This window comes from Haliotis rufescens, unplaced genomic scaffold, assembly GCF_023055435.1.
Source record: "Haliotis rufescens isolate VD_foot unplaced genomic scaffold, xgHalRufe1.0.p SCAF_71, whole genome shotgun sequence".
In the NCBI taxonomy this organism is placed as follows: Eukaryota; Metazoa; Mollusca; class Gastropoda; order Lepetellida; family Haliotidae; genus Haliotis; species Haliotis rufescens.
In genome coordinates, this window is record NW_025964363.1 from 1,480,001 (window position 1) to 1,495,666 (window position 15,666).

The 15,666-nt window shown below is 41.5% G+C and overlaps 1 protein-coding gene and 1 long non-coding RNA gene across 2 annotated transcripts; one reads left to right on the plus strand and one right to left on the minus strand.

Moving 5' to 3' along the window:
- The first annotated feature begins 738 nt into the window (after window positions 1-738).
- Window positions 739-3,867, plus strand: LOC124122590. The gene is made up of 5 exons (XM_046485664.2): window positions 739-875; window positions 1,715-1,902; window positions 2,813-2,941; window positions 3,111-3,176; window positions 3,744-3,867. The coding sequence occupies exons 2-5, from the start codon at window positions 1,734-1,736 to the stop codon at window positions 3,806-3,808; spliced, it is 429 nt and encodes a 142-aa protein (XP_046341620.2). The 5' UTR covers window positions 739-875; window positions 1,715-1,733; the 3' UTR covers window positions 3,809-3,867.
- Window positions 3,868-7,271: 3,404 nt separating this feature from the next.
- On the minus strand, window positions 7,272-8,240 carry LOC124119452. Its single transcript, XR_006858651.1, has 3 exons — window positions 8,197-8,240; window positions 7,963-8,028; window positions 7,272-7,395 (listed from the first exon to the last, which is right to left on the minus strand). It is a non-coding gene; the product is annotated as an uncharacterized LOC124119452 (long non-coding RNA).
- Between the last annotated feature and the right edge of the window lie 7,426 nt (window positions 8,241-15,666).

The following is a 15,666-nucleotide window of genomic DNA, read 5'->3' on the forward strand; positions in this document are numbered from 1 at the left end:
TAGTTAGTAGTAGTAGTTAGTAGTAGTAATTAGTAGTAGTAGTTAGTAGTAGTAGTTAGTAGTAGTAGTTAGTAGCAGTAGTTAGTAGTAGTTAGTAGCAGTAGTTAGTAGTAGTTGGTAGTAGTTGGTAGTAGTAGTTAGTAGTAGTTAGTAGTAGTAGTAGTAGTTAGTAGTAGTAGTTAGTAGTAGTTAGTAGTAGTAGTTAGTAGTAGTAAGTAGTAGTAGTTAGTAGTAGTTAGTAGTAGTTAGTAGTTAGTAGTTAGTAGTTAGTAGTAGTTGGTAGTAGTAGTAGTAGTAGTAGTTGTACTGTTTGAGGTATTAGTTTCCGTAGTAGTGGTTGTCATACGTTGCTATCGGATGTAATGTGTCCCCTTTTTATCATACAACTATGACTAGAAACTAATATTTCTTTCAATTTTGGAAATATTAAGATTCTTCCGACTGTCTCCTTCTTTTCTTTAATATTGTATTTATTCGATAGTAAGGGTACGAACTACTGTTGCCATCGGACATTGCTAGTGTGACAGAGGGCCATCATCATCAGTAGGATCTGCCACTTCACCCCAGGAATCTAGTCATCTCGTTGTGAACGTGTTAAAATATCATTAGTTCCATTAGACAGCGCAAAATTCTATTATGCTTATCGCATTACATCAAAATCTGGCACTGACATCCATCTCTCCCAACTGTTACAAGTCACGATGCTAGAGGTGCACAACGAATCCACCAATCACATGGCGTTCTACTGAGATGTTATCTTGTTGTTTTGGAGTGTGTTTTCCTGTTGCTTTTAACAAGTCTTCATTGTAAATCTATATAAATATAAGCAGCGCATTTATCCAAGCTAAAGCAGCTGCTTCATCTGTCTGATTCGGGTAAGTAACCTTTAAATGTTTTATTTCTAATAATGGAAAATCTCTGTTCTTGAACACAGCCTAAGAAATTCTAAATTAATATATAATTTTTCTTTAAGCAAATCAGTAAATGTGACATCGCGTCACTCGATGTTCTGGCCTATCACTTGACTGTCGTGTTTGTTCATAAGCTCCCGTCGCATGGCAACAATACTGCTGTGCGGCGACAGGCAACAACTGCTTACTTTCTTATGCAAATTGTATGAATGACGGGTGCCTCCGCTAGAGCAGAACATGCTTACACTTTTCGCCAACACCAGGTGTCAACACTGACTTTCAGTTATGCATTCATGTAATTATCACCACTATTTTGCCTTTTAAGTCCAATGGAATCTGTTTTATCACATAATCGAGTATACTTAATCTCTGGAGTTTGACGAATCAGTATCAGAGACAAAACTGATGCAATTCTTTATTTTGACTTTTACCATTTATTCCCGTGTTTTATTGGTGAACAACTGACTTGCTGGTGGGGCTGGATACGCTCACCTGGTATATAAACACATGCTTATGAGATAGTCGGAATCTTACAACCAACTCTGTTTTTGTCAGAGATTCCTTATGAATATGGAAAGTGTTTTGTTGCTTTATTTTCTTATTTATGGATGTTTGAAGTGCTCATTAATCACAAGTTTCATGAGAAATTCAAAGTAAATTGAAGGCAAGGAATATTTTGTTAAAAGGTGTGATATAATATGCTGTATTATCTTTTAAAATACAAGGAAAAAAACCGATTGCCAGTATTTTGTTCCGCTGGTGATTGCATTGGTAACAGCCAGAATTATGTTAATGTCACGCAGATAGTATCAGTTCATCAGGATGCGTCTGTTCCTTGTCCTCCTGCTCGTGGCCCTGGTAGTGATCCCGGAGTCGGACGCCTGGGGAAGGAGAAGAAGAAGTTGGTTCAGGGGCAGGCGAATAATTAACGGCGCAATTCGGGTGTACCGGGTTTACAGGAGATACAAACACATCATCAACCCAGCAATCGGTAAGAACAGGAATAAACTCTCCCAAACGGGTTAGATGTACAATTACGTTTAGGGTAACTTTAGAAAAAAATGGGTTTACGGATTTCGTCCACCATAATTAAAACGGCAACTGGAAAAAAATGAAGAGTGTTATTGACATTTTCCGCCAAAAGGAACTTGCGTTGCTAAAACGAAGAAGCAATTGAAGACCACCCATACTGTTCCTTCTTTACTTTCTTTCATTCCAACCTGTCCACCCTGAGTTTTCACACAATATCCGTAAAACAAGAAATAGACATTGCTTGCCCTATACAAGATTACAGTTGGAGACTTAGAGATTTTGTCTCGCCCGTGCGACAGAGTTGGGTGGCAAGTTACGAATGTGCAACATATTAAAGATTGTATTTAATACAGCTGATGGGACATCAATGTGCATTTAGCCTAACTCTAACCCTAACCCTAAATATTGTCAACAGAGGAATGGTGTAAAAATGTCAAATATATCTCGATATATACCTGACGCTTTGAGAATAACACACCTAATACAATATTTAGATTTCGAAAATGTCATATGTCCAATAAGTCAGCAGTAAGTGTGATGTCTTCTGGGCAAATATGTCCTAGTTACGGCGTGTTAACACAAATGATTGAGTAAATTACTTGTGTTAGAGCAGCCTGGAATGTTATTTCAGTTGTAGAAGTCCAAATGAACGTCTGTCGTAGACGTTACCACTTTTTAAAATTCACTTTCAGCGGATCTTCGCACGATTAGGGGCGAAAAATCAAATATTTAAATAATAAGTTATCATGTTAGATCAATGTGTACAAAGTGGAACTAAAAAGACACTAAGTGTGTGTTTATGAACATTACAATATGACATTTGATGCTGGAAGGACATTCTGTTGACAAATGTACATTGTTGTTTGCAGGTGCCCTGGGCAAACGAAACACTGACGAGCTTGATAAGAACAAGGATGGCAATATTGACCAATCAGAAGCTGAGGAACTGATGGAAAGACGGGCAGCCGAGGATCTTCTTTCACTTGCTGATGAAAATGGTAAAACACGCTTTGCTATTCATTTAATGACAATGTACACCTTTATACACTTGATTTTGATGTTTCACTAAACACTAGCATTACTTAAGTGTTCCTGTCATTTATTGTGAAAATGTATATTCCTCTCGCTTCACGAATAAAGTCTGACTGACAACTTCAACAATTTCAGGTGATTCGAACGTGAGTGTGGAAGAGTTCTCGAGGAGCATCCATGACTTCATGACCATAGATTCAGGTAATATAACATAACAAGTAGAATAGTTTGTTTGTATCTGGACCCGAAAATCCAATGATTGACATCATGAGCATCGATCCAAGTAATTGGAATACGATGACATGCATCAACCAAGTCAGCGAGCCTGACCTACCGATCCCGTCTGTCGCCTCTCACACAAGCATGGGTTGCTGAAGATCAATTCTAACCCAGAATCTTCAAGGGACAGTAGAATAGTAGTGGTATTTGTAGAAAATATCAAACACAGACATGAAATGTTCTGATTCGAGCGAATGATTTAGGTTGAGGTATGAGGCCATTTTAACAGCATTTCAGCTTTATTACGCTCTTGGAAAAAACCACAAAGACTTGAATGTCTTTAACGTGTATAACTTCGTTAAAGCCCTGAGGAAGTGGTACAGTGATGACAGACCGAGGATCATAATCAGGAAGAATCGGATACCGAGACCAGCTGATCCTGGATCTTTGAACCACTGGGCCACCCCAGACCCTGATTATTGATTTGAAGGACGACAAACATAGTTGACACACGTGTATTATTTTATACTGTCAATTGTTTCCTTTCAGACCCACTGTTGCAAAAACAACTTGCAGAAGAGTTTGCTGATGCATTTGAGGATGATGCGGAATAAAGCGCCCGATCAACATCTTTATGAAATGATTTCAATAAAAAGATTCTTGCAAACGTAAACCGTCTCCTGTGCTGTTGATTATCAATTAAACTCTATTAGGCACTAGAGGTACACCCAATAATCGTTTCAGAATCCGCTGGTCGATGTTCCTTCTAGAAACATCAAGGAGATTTGCAGGAGAACCTTGAGTCGTGTTAAATAGAATGGGCAACAATTGTGCTCCTCTTCTTGCGGATCTGTTTCTTTATGCAAATGCCCTGATTGGCAAATTCAAAACAAAGTAATTTCGCTAAGAAGTTTCAGGTATATCGATGATCTGATATCGTTCAATAAGAATCAAATAGCCAATTCCTTTACACTGATCTACCCACCTGAACTAGAAATAAGGGAGACCAGTACGAGTAGAGAGGCATAGCCAGTTACAGTTGCAATCGAGTCTGTGAATTCTATATATCTATTGACATAGCCCGGTATCATTAGCATGTGACATAATAATAAATAACAATTTGCACAGTCTTCGAGGGTCTGTCACATCATTTAATTGACACTTTAAAGAAATTCGGATTGGTGAAAAATATTTTTTCATGAACCTATTTCTTTCATTTTTATTTTTTTTTACACCAGAAAATGTAATGAAATTCGTCACCGAGTTTGCTTGTAGAAGTATGAAAAATTTTCATATGGTATTTTATGGATTGAGGTTTTATATTATAACAATATGGTTTTATTCTCTGTGCCAAGTTTAGTCTGTGGCCATGAAATATTACAATGTGATTACACTCAAAGGTAGGTGACACCACGAGTTGTAAATAATCATGTCTAAACCAGTAAATCCGGGTTAGAATATAGCTTCAGCAACCGTGCTTGCCGTAAAAGGGGACTATGCTTGTCATAAGATGCGACTGACGGGATTGGGTCAGGCTGGCTGCCTTAGTTGATGCATGTCATCGTCTTCCAATGGTATGGCTCGATGCTCATGATGTCAATTGCTGGATTGTCTGGTCCAGACTCAATTACAGACAGCCGTCATTTAGCTGGAATGTTGCCGAATGCGGCGATTAACAACAGACACACAAACTAAACCAGAAAACGTTTTTCTGGGCAGCTTGGGGCCAGTATCATGTGAAATATGTAAACATCAACATGGTATCTCATGGTGAGTGGGATGCAACTATAAAACAAACACACGTTTTCTGGTTTAGTTTGTTTGTCTGTTGTTAAACGTCGCATTCAGCAACATTCCAGCTATATGACGGCTGTCTGTAAATAATCGAGTCTGGACCAGACAATCCAGCGATTGACATCGTGATCCATACGCATTTGATGTAATGCGATAAGCATGATAGAAGTTTGTGCTTTGTAATGGATCTAATGAAATTTTAACACGTTCACAACGAGAACGTTACATGCGATAGTAACGTATGACAACCACTACCACTACTACGGAAACTAATACCCCAAACACTGAAGGACTGGTTGGCAGATGGCCATTATACTGTGTCTGAGTGTGGTAAACAGTGTCATACAACATGGTGTCCTGGAGGACTCTTGCTTAAAAAACCAGCATACACTTGTACCAGCACACACACACACACACATACACACACATACACACACACACACACAAAACACGCACGCACGCGCGCACGCACGCACGCACACACACACAGAGACAAACACACATATATTTCTTACATTTATTTAGATTTACAATGTAGACTTGTTAAAAGAAACAGGAAAACAGACTCCAAAACAACAAGATAATATCTCAGTAGAACGCCATGTGATTGGTGGATCCGTTGTGCATCTCTAGCATCGTGACTTGTAACAGTTGGGAGAGATGGATGTCAGTGCCATATTTTGATGTAATGTGATAAGCATGATAGAATTTTGCGCTGTGTAATGGAACATTGTGATATCTAATGATATTTTCACACGTTCACAACGAGATGACTAGATTCCTGGGGTGAAGTAGCAGATCCTACTAATGGTGTTGGCCCCCTGTCACACCAGCAATGTCCGATGGCAACAGTAGTTCGTACCTCAAACACTACTACTACAACTACTACTACTACTTACACTACAACAACAACAACTACTACTACCACTACTACTTGCTGTTTTTCTGGGCAGCTAGGGGCCAGTATCATGTGAAATATGTAAACATCATCATGGTATCTCATGGTGAGTGGGATGCAACTATAAAACAAACACACGTATTCTGGTTTAGTTTGTTTGTCTGTTGTTAAACGCCGCATTCAGCAATATTCCAGATATATGACGGCGGTCTGTAAACAATCGAGTCTGGACCAGACAATCAAGCAATTGACATAATGATCATCGAGCCATACAATTGGAATACGATGACATGCATCAACGACCCACGCTGTCGGGGAGTACTGACCACCTGATCACTTTATTACTTCTAATGACCAGCATATAGGTTGCAGTGACCTATACTAACACGGATTCCCCACGAAACTAATGTTCTGACGACTAACAGTGGAATACACAGGGGAGATAACCACTTGAAATAGCTCCAGATTATTAAAATATTTCTGGATAATCTTGGACTATCAATATCTGGCAATCCTAAAATATTATTTCACTCAGATGATTTAAAGATGCAGTTAATATACGAGTTTCTGAAATATATGATAAAACAAATATCTTCCTCTAGTGGTGTCACCTACCTTTGTGTGAAATCACATTGGAATATTTCATGGCCACAGCCTAAACTCGGCACAAAGAATAAAACCATATTGTTATAATATAAAACCTCAATCCATAAAATACAATATTAAAAACTGGTCGCTGGGAAAATAGTCCCCACAACCAAACATTTTGTCATACTTGTCCAAGCTAAATCGGTGACGAATTTCATTACATTTTCTGATGTATAACAAACAAATGAAAGAAATAGGTACATGTAAAAATATTTTGTCACCAACCCGAATTTCTTTAAAGTGTCAATTAAATGATGTGACAGACCTTCGAAAACTGTGCAAATTGTTATTTATTATTATGTCACATGCTAATGATACCGGGCTATGTCAATAGATATATAGAATTCACAGACTCGATTGTAACTGTAACTGGCTATGCCTCTCTACTCGTACTGGTCTCTTTTATTTCTAGTTCAGGTGGGTAGATCAGTGTAAAGGAATTGGCTATTTGATTCTTATTGAACGATATCAGATCATCGATATACCTGAAACTTTTTGGTCAAAGTACCTTGTTTTGATATACCAATCCGAGCAGAAATTCCGATTCATATGCATAAAAAACAGATCCGCAAGAGGGGAGCACAATTGTTGCCCATTCTATTCAAAACGGCTCAAGGTTCTCCTGCAAATCTCCTTGATGTTTCTAGGAAAATCGTCCAGCGGATTCTGAAACGATTATTGGGTGTACCTCTAGTGCCTAATATAGTTTAATTGATAATCAACAGCACAGGAGACAGTTTACGTTTGCAAGAATCTTTTTATTGAAATCATTTCATAAAGATGTTGATCGGGCGCTTTATTCCGCATCATCCTCAAATGCATCAGCAAACTCTTCTGCAAGTTGTTTTTGCAACAGTGGGTCTGAAAGGAAACAATTGACAGTATAAAATAATACACGTGTGTCAACTATGTTTGTCGTCCTTCAAATCAATAATCAGGGTCTGGGGTGGCCCAGTGGTTCAAAGATCCAGGATCAGCTGGTCTCGGTTTCCGATTCCTCCTGATTATGATCCTCGGTCTGTCCTCGCTGTACCACTTCCTCAGGGCTTTAACGAAGTTATACACGTTAAAGACATTCAAGTCTTTGTGTTTTTTCCAAGAGCGTAATAAAGCTGAAATGCTGTTAAAATGGCCTCATACCTCAACCTAAATCATTCGCTCGAATCAGAACATTTCATGTCGGTGTTTGATATTTTCTACAAATACCACTACTATTCTACTGTCCCTTGGAGATTCTGGGTTAGAATTGATCTTCAGCAACCCATGCTTGTCTGAAGAGGCGACAGACGGGATCGGGTGGTCAGGCTCGCTGACTTGGTTGATGCATGTCATCGTATCCCAATTACTTGGATCGATGCTCATGATGTCAATCATTGGATTTTCGGGTCCAGATACAAACAAACTATTCTACTTGTTATGTTATATTACCTGAATCTATGGCCATGAAGTCATGGATGCTCCTCGAGAACTCTTCCACACTCACGTTCGAATCACCTGAAATTGTTGAAGTTGTCAGTCAGACTTTATTCGTGAAGCGAGAGGAATATACATTTTCACAATAAATGACAAGAACACTTAAGTAATGCCAGTGTTTAGTGAAACATCAAAATCACGTGTATAAAGGTGTACATTGTCATTTAATGAAATGTAAGTGTGTTTTACCATTTTCATCAGCAAGTGAAAGTAGATCCTCGACTGCTCGTCATTCCATCAATTCCTCAGCTTCTGATTGGTCAATGTTGCCATCCTTGTTCTTATCAAGCTCGTCAATATTTTGTTTGCCCAGGGCACCTGCAAACAACAATGTACATTTGTCAACAGAATGTTCTTCCAGCATCAAATGTCACATTGTAATGTTCTTAAGCAGATACTTAGTTTCTTTTTAGTTCCACTTTGTACACATTGATCTCACTATATAACTTATTATTTCCGGATTCTTTAAATATTTGATTTTTCGCCCCTAATCGTGCGAAGATCCGCTGATAGTGAATTTTTAAAAAGTGGTAACGTCTACGACAGTCGTTAATTTGGACTTCTACAACTGAAATAACATTCCAAGCTGCTCTAACACAAGTAATTTGCTCAATCATTTGTGTTAACACGCCGTAGCTAGCCAGGACATATTTGCCCAGAAGGCATCATCACACTTACTGCTGACTTATTGGACATATGACATTTTCGAAATCTCAATATTTTGGGGACGAGTTCCACTATTTATTCAGCTGTAATTCATCTTTAACATTAAGCACTGAATGTGTCAATGAATACTACACACACTGGCCAAACATGATTAAATGTCGTAAACTGTTCACGTCACAACTGGTAAAAAAAGTACTTAAATGTCAAAGTTCCTCAAACATTTGAGTGCTATACTGTGACGTATTCTACCATGTATGCTATCTAGCTGTACATCTAGATCTATTACTGTAGTTTGTGTTTTTGTATAACCATGTTCTGAGATGGTTCTTATCGAGTAATGGAAGTGAAAAAAAGAGAAAAAAGGTGTACATGGGAAAATATTGGCCTGCTCGGACGAAGACTGGTTTCGCCGGCTCGACTTGGCTTGGGGCAGACGCGGGACCAGCTACCGTTCCGTCCCCGACTCAGTGTCCGTCGACTCAGCTTGGGTCGGGCCAGATGGTAGAACGCTGGTCGGACAGAGACAGACCTCGCCGGCTTGGCTTGGGTCAGGCAAAAAGTGAGTGAGTTAAAAATTGACTGCGCGACGGCATTATCAGGCGAAAAGATGACTGTACAGATGAAATTGTTCAGTATAATATTTCATACTGGTAAGACACCAGAAGAATGGTTAAATGGGGTGCAAATAAGTCAATTCATAAGAAGGGTAAGCCTTAGCTACCAAATAAACTACAAACCGCTTCCACGACCACTTGTAAGACGCTTTGGTAACGTTTGTACTTCTTTTGTTGACAATATATTCACTACTTTCATTGTCGTAAATGGATATTATATTATCTGAAGTCTAAACTGGTTTCAGAAAGAATTACTCTGCAACTCTGAGAGTGCTGGCGCCAGCCTACAGGATTTCTACTGCTACCACACCAAATCAGAATCAGTCGTTCAGACAGCAGCTTTCGCAGAGGAAGATTGAATGTAGATTGAGAGATGTGGCACCTGTGATTGGATGAACTTGTGTGAGATTTGTTGATGTTTTCAAATGAACATCTATTGTATAAATTAAAGGTGACCACGTTTTTCCAATATTTAGTGTTGTCTTTTTGAACAGGATGACTAATCCTGAGTGTGACCATGACCATGCACGGATGTTTTCGAGCAGGTGACATTTGGCGCGGGACTTGGGTTGGTGTGTTTCGCTTCCAGTACTCGTAAAATAAACTGGTTGAGCTAGCCAAAATTTGTGTTTTTATTGAAGCTTTAAAGCCAGACTGTGCACACGTGGAAATGTAGTGGCTGTTGAATGCCTACTAGTTATTTATGTACATACTAGTATTCATACATACAAATATACACACACACACTCAGACAAAAAAGCCTCAATGTAGAATTGGCGAATTGGGTAGAGTACCACTAAGCATTAACATTGCTAAACGTGCCACACCATACTGGTGTAAGTAAGTATTACCTAATCCTAATAAGATTTCATCATTTACGTTGAAACGCAACATACTTGGTCATATTTATCCCAGGCTAATATTTACTTCTCCCTGATCATATTTCTAAACCTTTACTGTTTTAGGAACTTGTAAATACAAATTACAAAATTGGCGACGAGTTCCACTATTTATTCAGGTGTAATTCATCTTTAACATTACACACTGAATGTGTCAATGAATACTACACACACTGGCTAAACATGATTAAATGTCGTAAACTGTTCACAAATGGTAAAATATGTACTTTAAAAAGACTGTCAAAGTTCCTCAGCCATTTGAATGCTATACTGTGACGTATTCTACCATGTATGCTATCTAGCTGTACATCTAGATATATTACTGTAGTTTTTGTTGTTGTACAACTCATGTACCAAGATGGTTCTTAACGATTAATGGAAGTGATACAAAAGAAACAAAAAGGTGTACATGGGAAAACATTGGCTTTTCGCATAACCCCAAACCACGGATGCGCCTGCTCGGACGAAGACTGGTTTCGCCGGCTCGACACGGCTTGGCACAGACGCGGGACCGTCAGCTACCGGCGCGACTCAGCGTCCGTCGGACCCGTCCGTCGACTCAGCTTGGGTCGGGCCAGACGGGAGAACCACTTATGGTGGCACTAGGCAGACTTATATGTAACAATGAAAATATGGCTTATGCTACTCATTGAAACTAGGTCACTGTGAGTTGTTACCACTGCTCATATACTGAACAACAAAAGTTCCTGTGACATTGAATAAGATTTAATGCAAAGTTATGTTTTTTACCAAATCTGAAACAATTTCGGTTTGCAACAGATAAAAGACTCCTGTAAGTGTTCAAATGGTTTAATTTGCCATACTGACTTCAGAAAATGCCTGATTTCATAAAAAAACACATGATCATGCCAAAATGTCAATTTACGTGTATGCCCACCTCTGGTTGCGATGCAAGCAACACATCTTCGTCTCATGGAATGGACAAGGCGTCGCACAAAGTCCTGTGGGATATCTGTCCATATCTGCTGGAGCATGTTTCGAAGTTCCTGGAGTGTCTGTGGTACACGTGGTTGACGTCGAAGGCGCCGATGCATCTCATCCCACATGTGCTCGATTTGTGAGAGATCAGGGGAGCGAGCCGGCCAGAGGATGACATTCACGTTGTTTTGTTGAAGAGAATCCTGAACAAGTCGGGTGATTGGAGCCCGGGCGTTGTCATGTTAAAGGTAATGCCTGGGCCGTGACGACGCAAAAACGGTTGAACAACAGGGCCGATGATCTCGTCGCGGTAGCGCTGTCCATTGAGATTTCCCTCTACCACTATCAAACGGGTCCTCTGTCTTGCTGTAATCCTACTCCATACCATAACGCTGCCGCCCCCGAACCGATCTTCTTCCATGACACAATGATTGACGTAACATTCACCTCGACGTCGGTACACTTGAATCCGTCCATCGCTGTGGCTGAGGTGAAAGCGAGACTCGTCAGTGAATAGAACTTGTCCCCAGTGCATGGTCGTCCAGCGCAGACGCTGTCTGCAGCACTGTGCTTGACGGTTGTTTCCTGTCAAAATGGGACGTCTGGCGGGTCTTCTGGCGACAATCTCTGCACATCTGAGGCGACGACGTACGGTTTGTGGAGATATTCGTCGAAGGCAAGGGATGCTTCTTGCAGTCACTGTTGCTGGCTGGAATTGATTTCGTATGTGTGTTGTTCGAATCCAGTTGTCTTGTCGATTATTGGTTACGCGTGGCCTCTTTCTGCATTCGTCTGTTGCCAACGTTGCAATAAAGACCAAATGATGTTTCTGTGGACGTTAAATTGTCTTACAAAATCACGTTGAATCGATCCTGCTTCAAGCATACCAATGGCTCGCAGACGCTCATTTTCGGATAGGCGTGGCATTTCATAATGTTGAATATTTGCGTAAATTTTTTTTGAGTGGTTGCTGTCAGCACGATGCTTAACAAGGCATATGGAATCCCGTTAACGCACATGTTTTTATACCCATTCTTGGGAAGTGAAATGCATGGGGCTTGCATAAAAGTCAACTTTTGCGTGGAATGCATGCTTTTCTGTATTCCTATTTATTTCTACACTACACAAAAATACGGTATATAAATTGGACATATGTTATTGGAAATTGTTGGTGGCCTGATATTCGACAAACGGTACGTCAAAACGCAGCCATTGTCGATTTGCAATGTCTTAAACGGTATTGTTTTCACACTTGTCCAAAAATTTCATGAAATACAGTAAAACAAAATGCACGTGCAAGTTATGGCATTCGTAACTCGTGGTAGTGGCTATTAACAGGCAAGCATGAGTCAATAATGTGTCATTCAATTGTCAACATTTTTAAAGTTTGAAAATGCCGAGCCTCAGCGCTGCCGATCGGAACATCGCCATAGGACGTATCCAAAGAGGGGAATCGCAGTCTTCTATTGCACGCCACTTCAACGTCCACCACAGCACCATTTGCCGCCTTTAGGACCGATACACACATTTCAATTCCACTGCAGACCGTGCGAGAGCCGGCCGACCAAGGGTTACCACCCCCGCACAGGATCGCAACATTCGACAGTTCCACCTACGTCATCGCGATGCCAAAGCTACGGAGACTGCAGGCCGCATCCCTGGTTTGAGGAGGATATCGGACCAGACTGTCAGGAACCCTCTTCGCGAGGCTGGAATCCTACCCAGAAGACCAGTCATCGTCCCTATTTTGCAACAAGTCCATCGACAGCGACGCTTGCGTTGGTGCCATACCTTACAGACTTGGAATTTGAGAAACTGGAGACGAGTGTGGTTTAACGATAAATCACGATTTCTTCGTCATCGGCGAGATGGAAGACAACGTGGTTATCGTCGTCGAAATGAGCGTTCTGTCCCACATTGTGGTTACGTGAATTCGACAAATTCGGTGGTGGTAGTGTCACAGTGTGGGAGGCAAATCCCACGCCAGGAGATCTGACTTGGTGATGGTTCAGGGAAATTTGACAGCTAATCGCTACATTCTTCAACCTCACCTTCTTCCAATCATTGACCGCCAGAGGGAGCTGTTTCAACACGCGTTGGTTGTTGGGCACCTAATCTTACCCGGAATACTCAAGGGGGCACATTTAACAACACGCTTTGGTTGCTGGGCACTTATTCTAACCCGAAATCTTCAAGGGGGCACATTTTACGACACGCTTCGGTTGCTGGGCAACTATTCTAACCTGAAATCTTCAAGGGGGCACATTTTACAACACGCTTTGGTTGCTGGGCACCTATTCTAACCCGAAATCTTCAAGGGGGCAAATTTTACGACACGCTTCGGTTGCTGGGCAACTATTCTAACCTGAAATCTTCAAGGGGGCACATTGTACGAAAAGGCTTTGGTTGCTGGGCAACTATTCTAACCCGGAATACTCAAGGGGGCACATTTTACTACATGCTTTGATTGCTGGGCACCTATTCTAACCCGGAATACTCAAGGGGGCACATTTTACGACACGCTTTGGTTGCTGGGCAACTATTCTAACCCGGAATACTCAAGGGGCAACATTTTACGACAAGCGTTGTTTGCTTGGCACCTATTCTAACCCGGAATCCTCAAGGGGGCACATTTTACGACACGCGTTGGTTGCTGGGCACCTATTCTAACCCGGAATACTCAAGGGGCCACATTTTACGACATGCTTTGGTTGCTGGGCACCTATTCTAACCCGGAATCCTCACGGAGGCACATTTTACGACACGCGTTCTAACCCGGAATACTCAAGGGGGCACATTTTACGACAAGCGTTGGTTGCTGGGCAACTATTCTAACCCGGAATCCTCAAGGAGGCACATTTTACGACACGCGTTCTAACCCGGAATACTCAAGGGGGCACATTTTACGACACGCTTTGGTTGCTGGGCAACTATTCTAACCCGGAATCCTCAAGGGGGCACATTTTACGACACGCTTTGGTTGTTGGGCAACTATTCTAACCCGGAATCCTCAAGGAGGCACATTTTACGACACGCGTTCTATCCCGGAATACTTAAGGGGGCACATTTTACGACAAGCGTTGGTTGCTGGGCACCTATTCTAACCCGGAATACTCAAGGGGCCACATTTTACGACAAGCGTTGGTTGCTGGGCAACTATTCTAACCCGGAATACTCAAGGGGCCACATTTTACGACAAGCGTTGGTTGCTGGGCAACTATTCTAACCCGGAATACTCAAGGGGCCACATTTTACGACAAGCGTTGGTTGCTTGGCACCTATTCTAACCCGGAAGCCTCAAGGGGGCACATTTTACGACACGCGTTCTAACCCGGAATACTCAAGGGGGCACATTTTACGACAAGCGTTGGTTGCTGGGCAACTATTCTAACCCGGAATACTCAAGGGGGCACACTTTACGACAAACGTTGGTTGCTTGGCACCTATTCTAACCCGGAATCCTCAAGGGGCCACCTTTTACGACACGCGTTGGCTGCTTGGCAACTATTCTAACCCGGAATCCTCAAGGAGGCACATTTTACGACACGCGTTGGTGTTGGGCAACTATTCTTACCCGGAATCACTACGGGGATATATTAAGAGACTGATCATGTGATATTTATGACCAATGTCATTTTATTTCCGTTTCCCATGACTATATGTATACTCGTGTATTAGTCTGGGAATAAATGTTTCTGTTTCTGATTTATAGAAAATCCATCAATAGTGATGCATCGTGTGTTCACACAGTTGATATGCAAACTGCTCTATGTTTGCCTGGTACAGCCCACAAGAGACAAACTATCAAGATGCTGCTATGTGTTGATTTCCTTATTGAAACGCGAGCGTTAACCCAGAAGTCGGTGCGTACAGAACTTAATAGTGAAATCAGTAAACAACACAAGATCAGTGAATAGTCAACACATGTGACCCGCCAGGAGAAACGTGGCCTAATGGGTGCTTGGACGTCATAAAGACGGTTGACGTCAATGTTTTCCCGTATAAATCGCCATGTGTGCGGACCGACAAAGTATCTTATAATGGATTAGGTACACACAGTAGCTCTGTACAGAAAATTATGTACAGAGTAGCCTGCACAGTGGAATCAGGTGAGTGAGTGGGTGAGTGAGTGAGTGATTGAGTGAGTGAGTGAGTGAGTGAGTGAGTGAGTGAGTGAGTGAGTGACTGAGTGACTGAGTGACTGAGTGACTGAGGTGGGAGTGACTGAGGTGGTAGTGTGGGATTAAACTGCGATTGGCGTTTTTTTCATCTATTTCACAGCGTTTCGGCTTGACGTGAAACGTAAGCCCGGGGGTATGCAGGTATGCAGGTATGCAGTTATGCAGGGCTTAGCCGTTTGCCACTGAGGAGAGTACGAGCACAGGTGCATGTATGGTGCTGACAAACCCAGAAACACATACCATTACAAACCAGGATCCGAACCCACGATCATGTTTCGGTCACGCCTAAAGCATGCAGCTCTGCATAGCGAATGGAGGAGAATCAGACGACTGGATCACCCATGCCCGGTACGACCGAGA

Coding starts and splice junctions, on each gene's coding strand:
- LOC124122590 (XM_046485664.2), top strand. CDS start 1,734: ATGCGTCTGTTCCTTGTCCTCCTGCTCGTGGCCCTGGTAGTGATCCCG. Junction 2,942..3,110: donor TTCACTTGCTGATGAAAATG/GTAAAACACGCT, acceptor CAACAATTTCAG/GTGATTCGAACGTGAGTGTG. Junction 3,177..3,743: donor CTTCATGACCATAGATTCAG/GTAATATAACAT, acceptor GTTTCCTTTCAG/ACCCACTGTTGCAAAAACAA.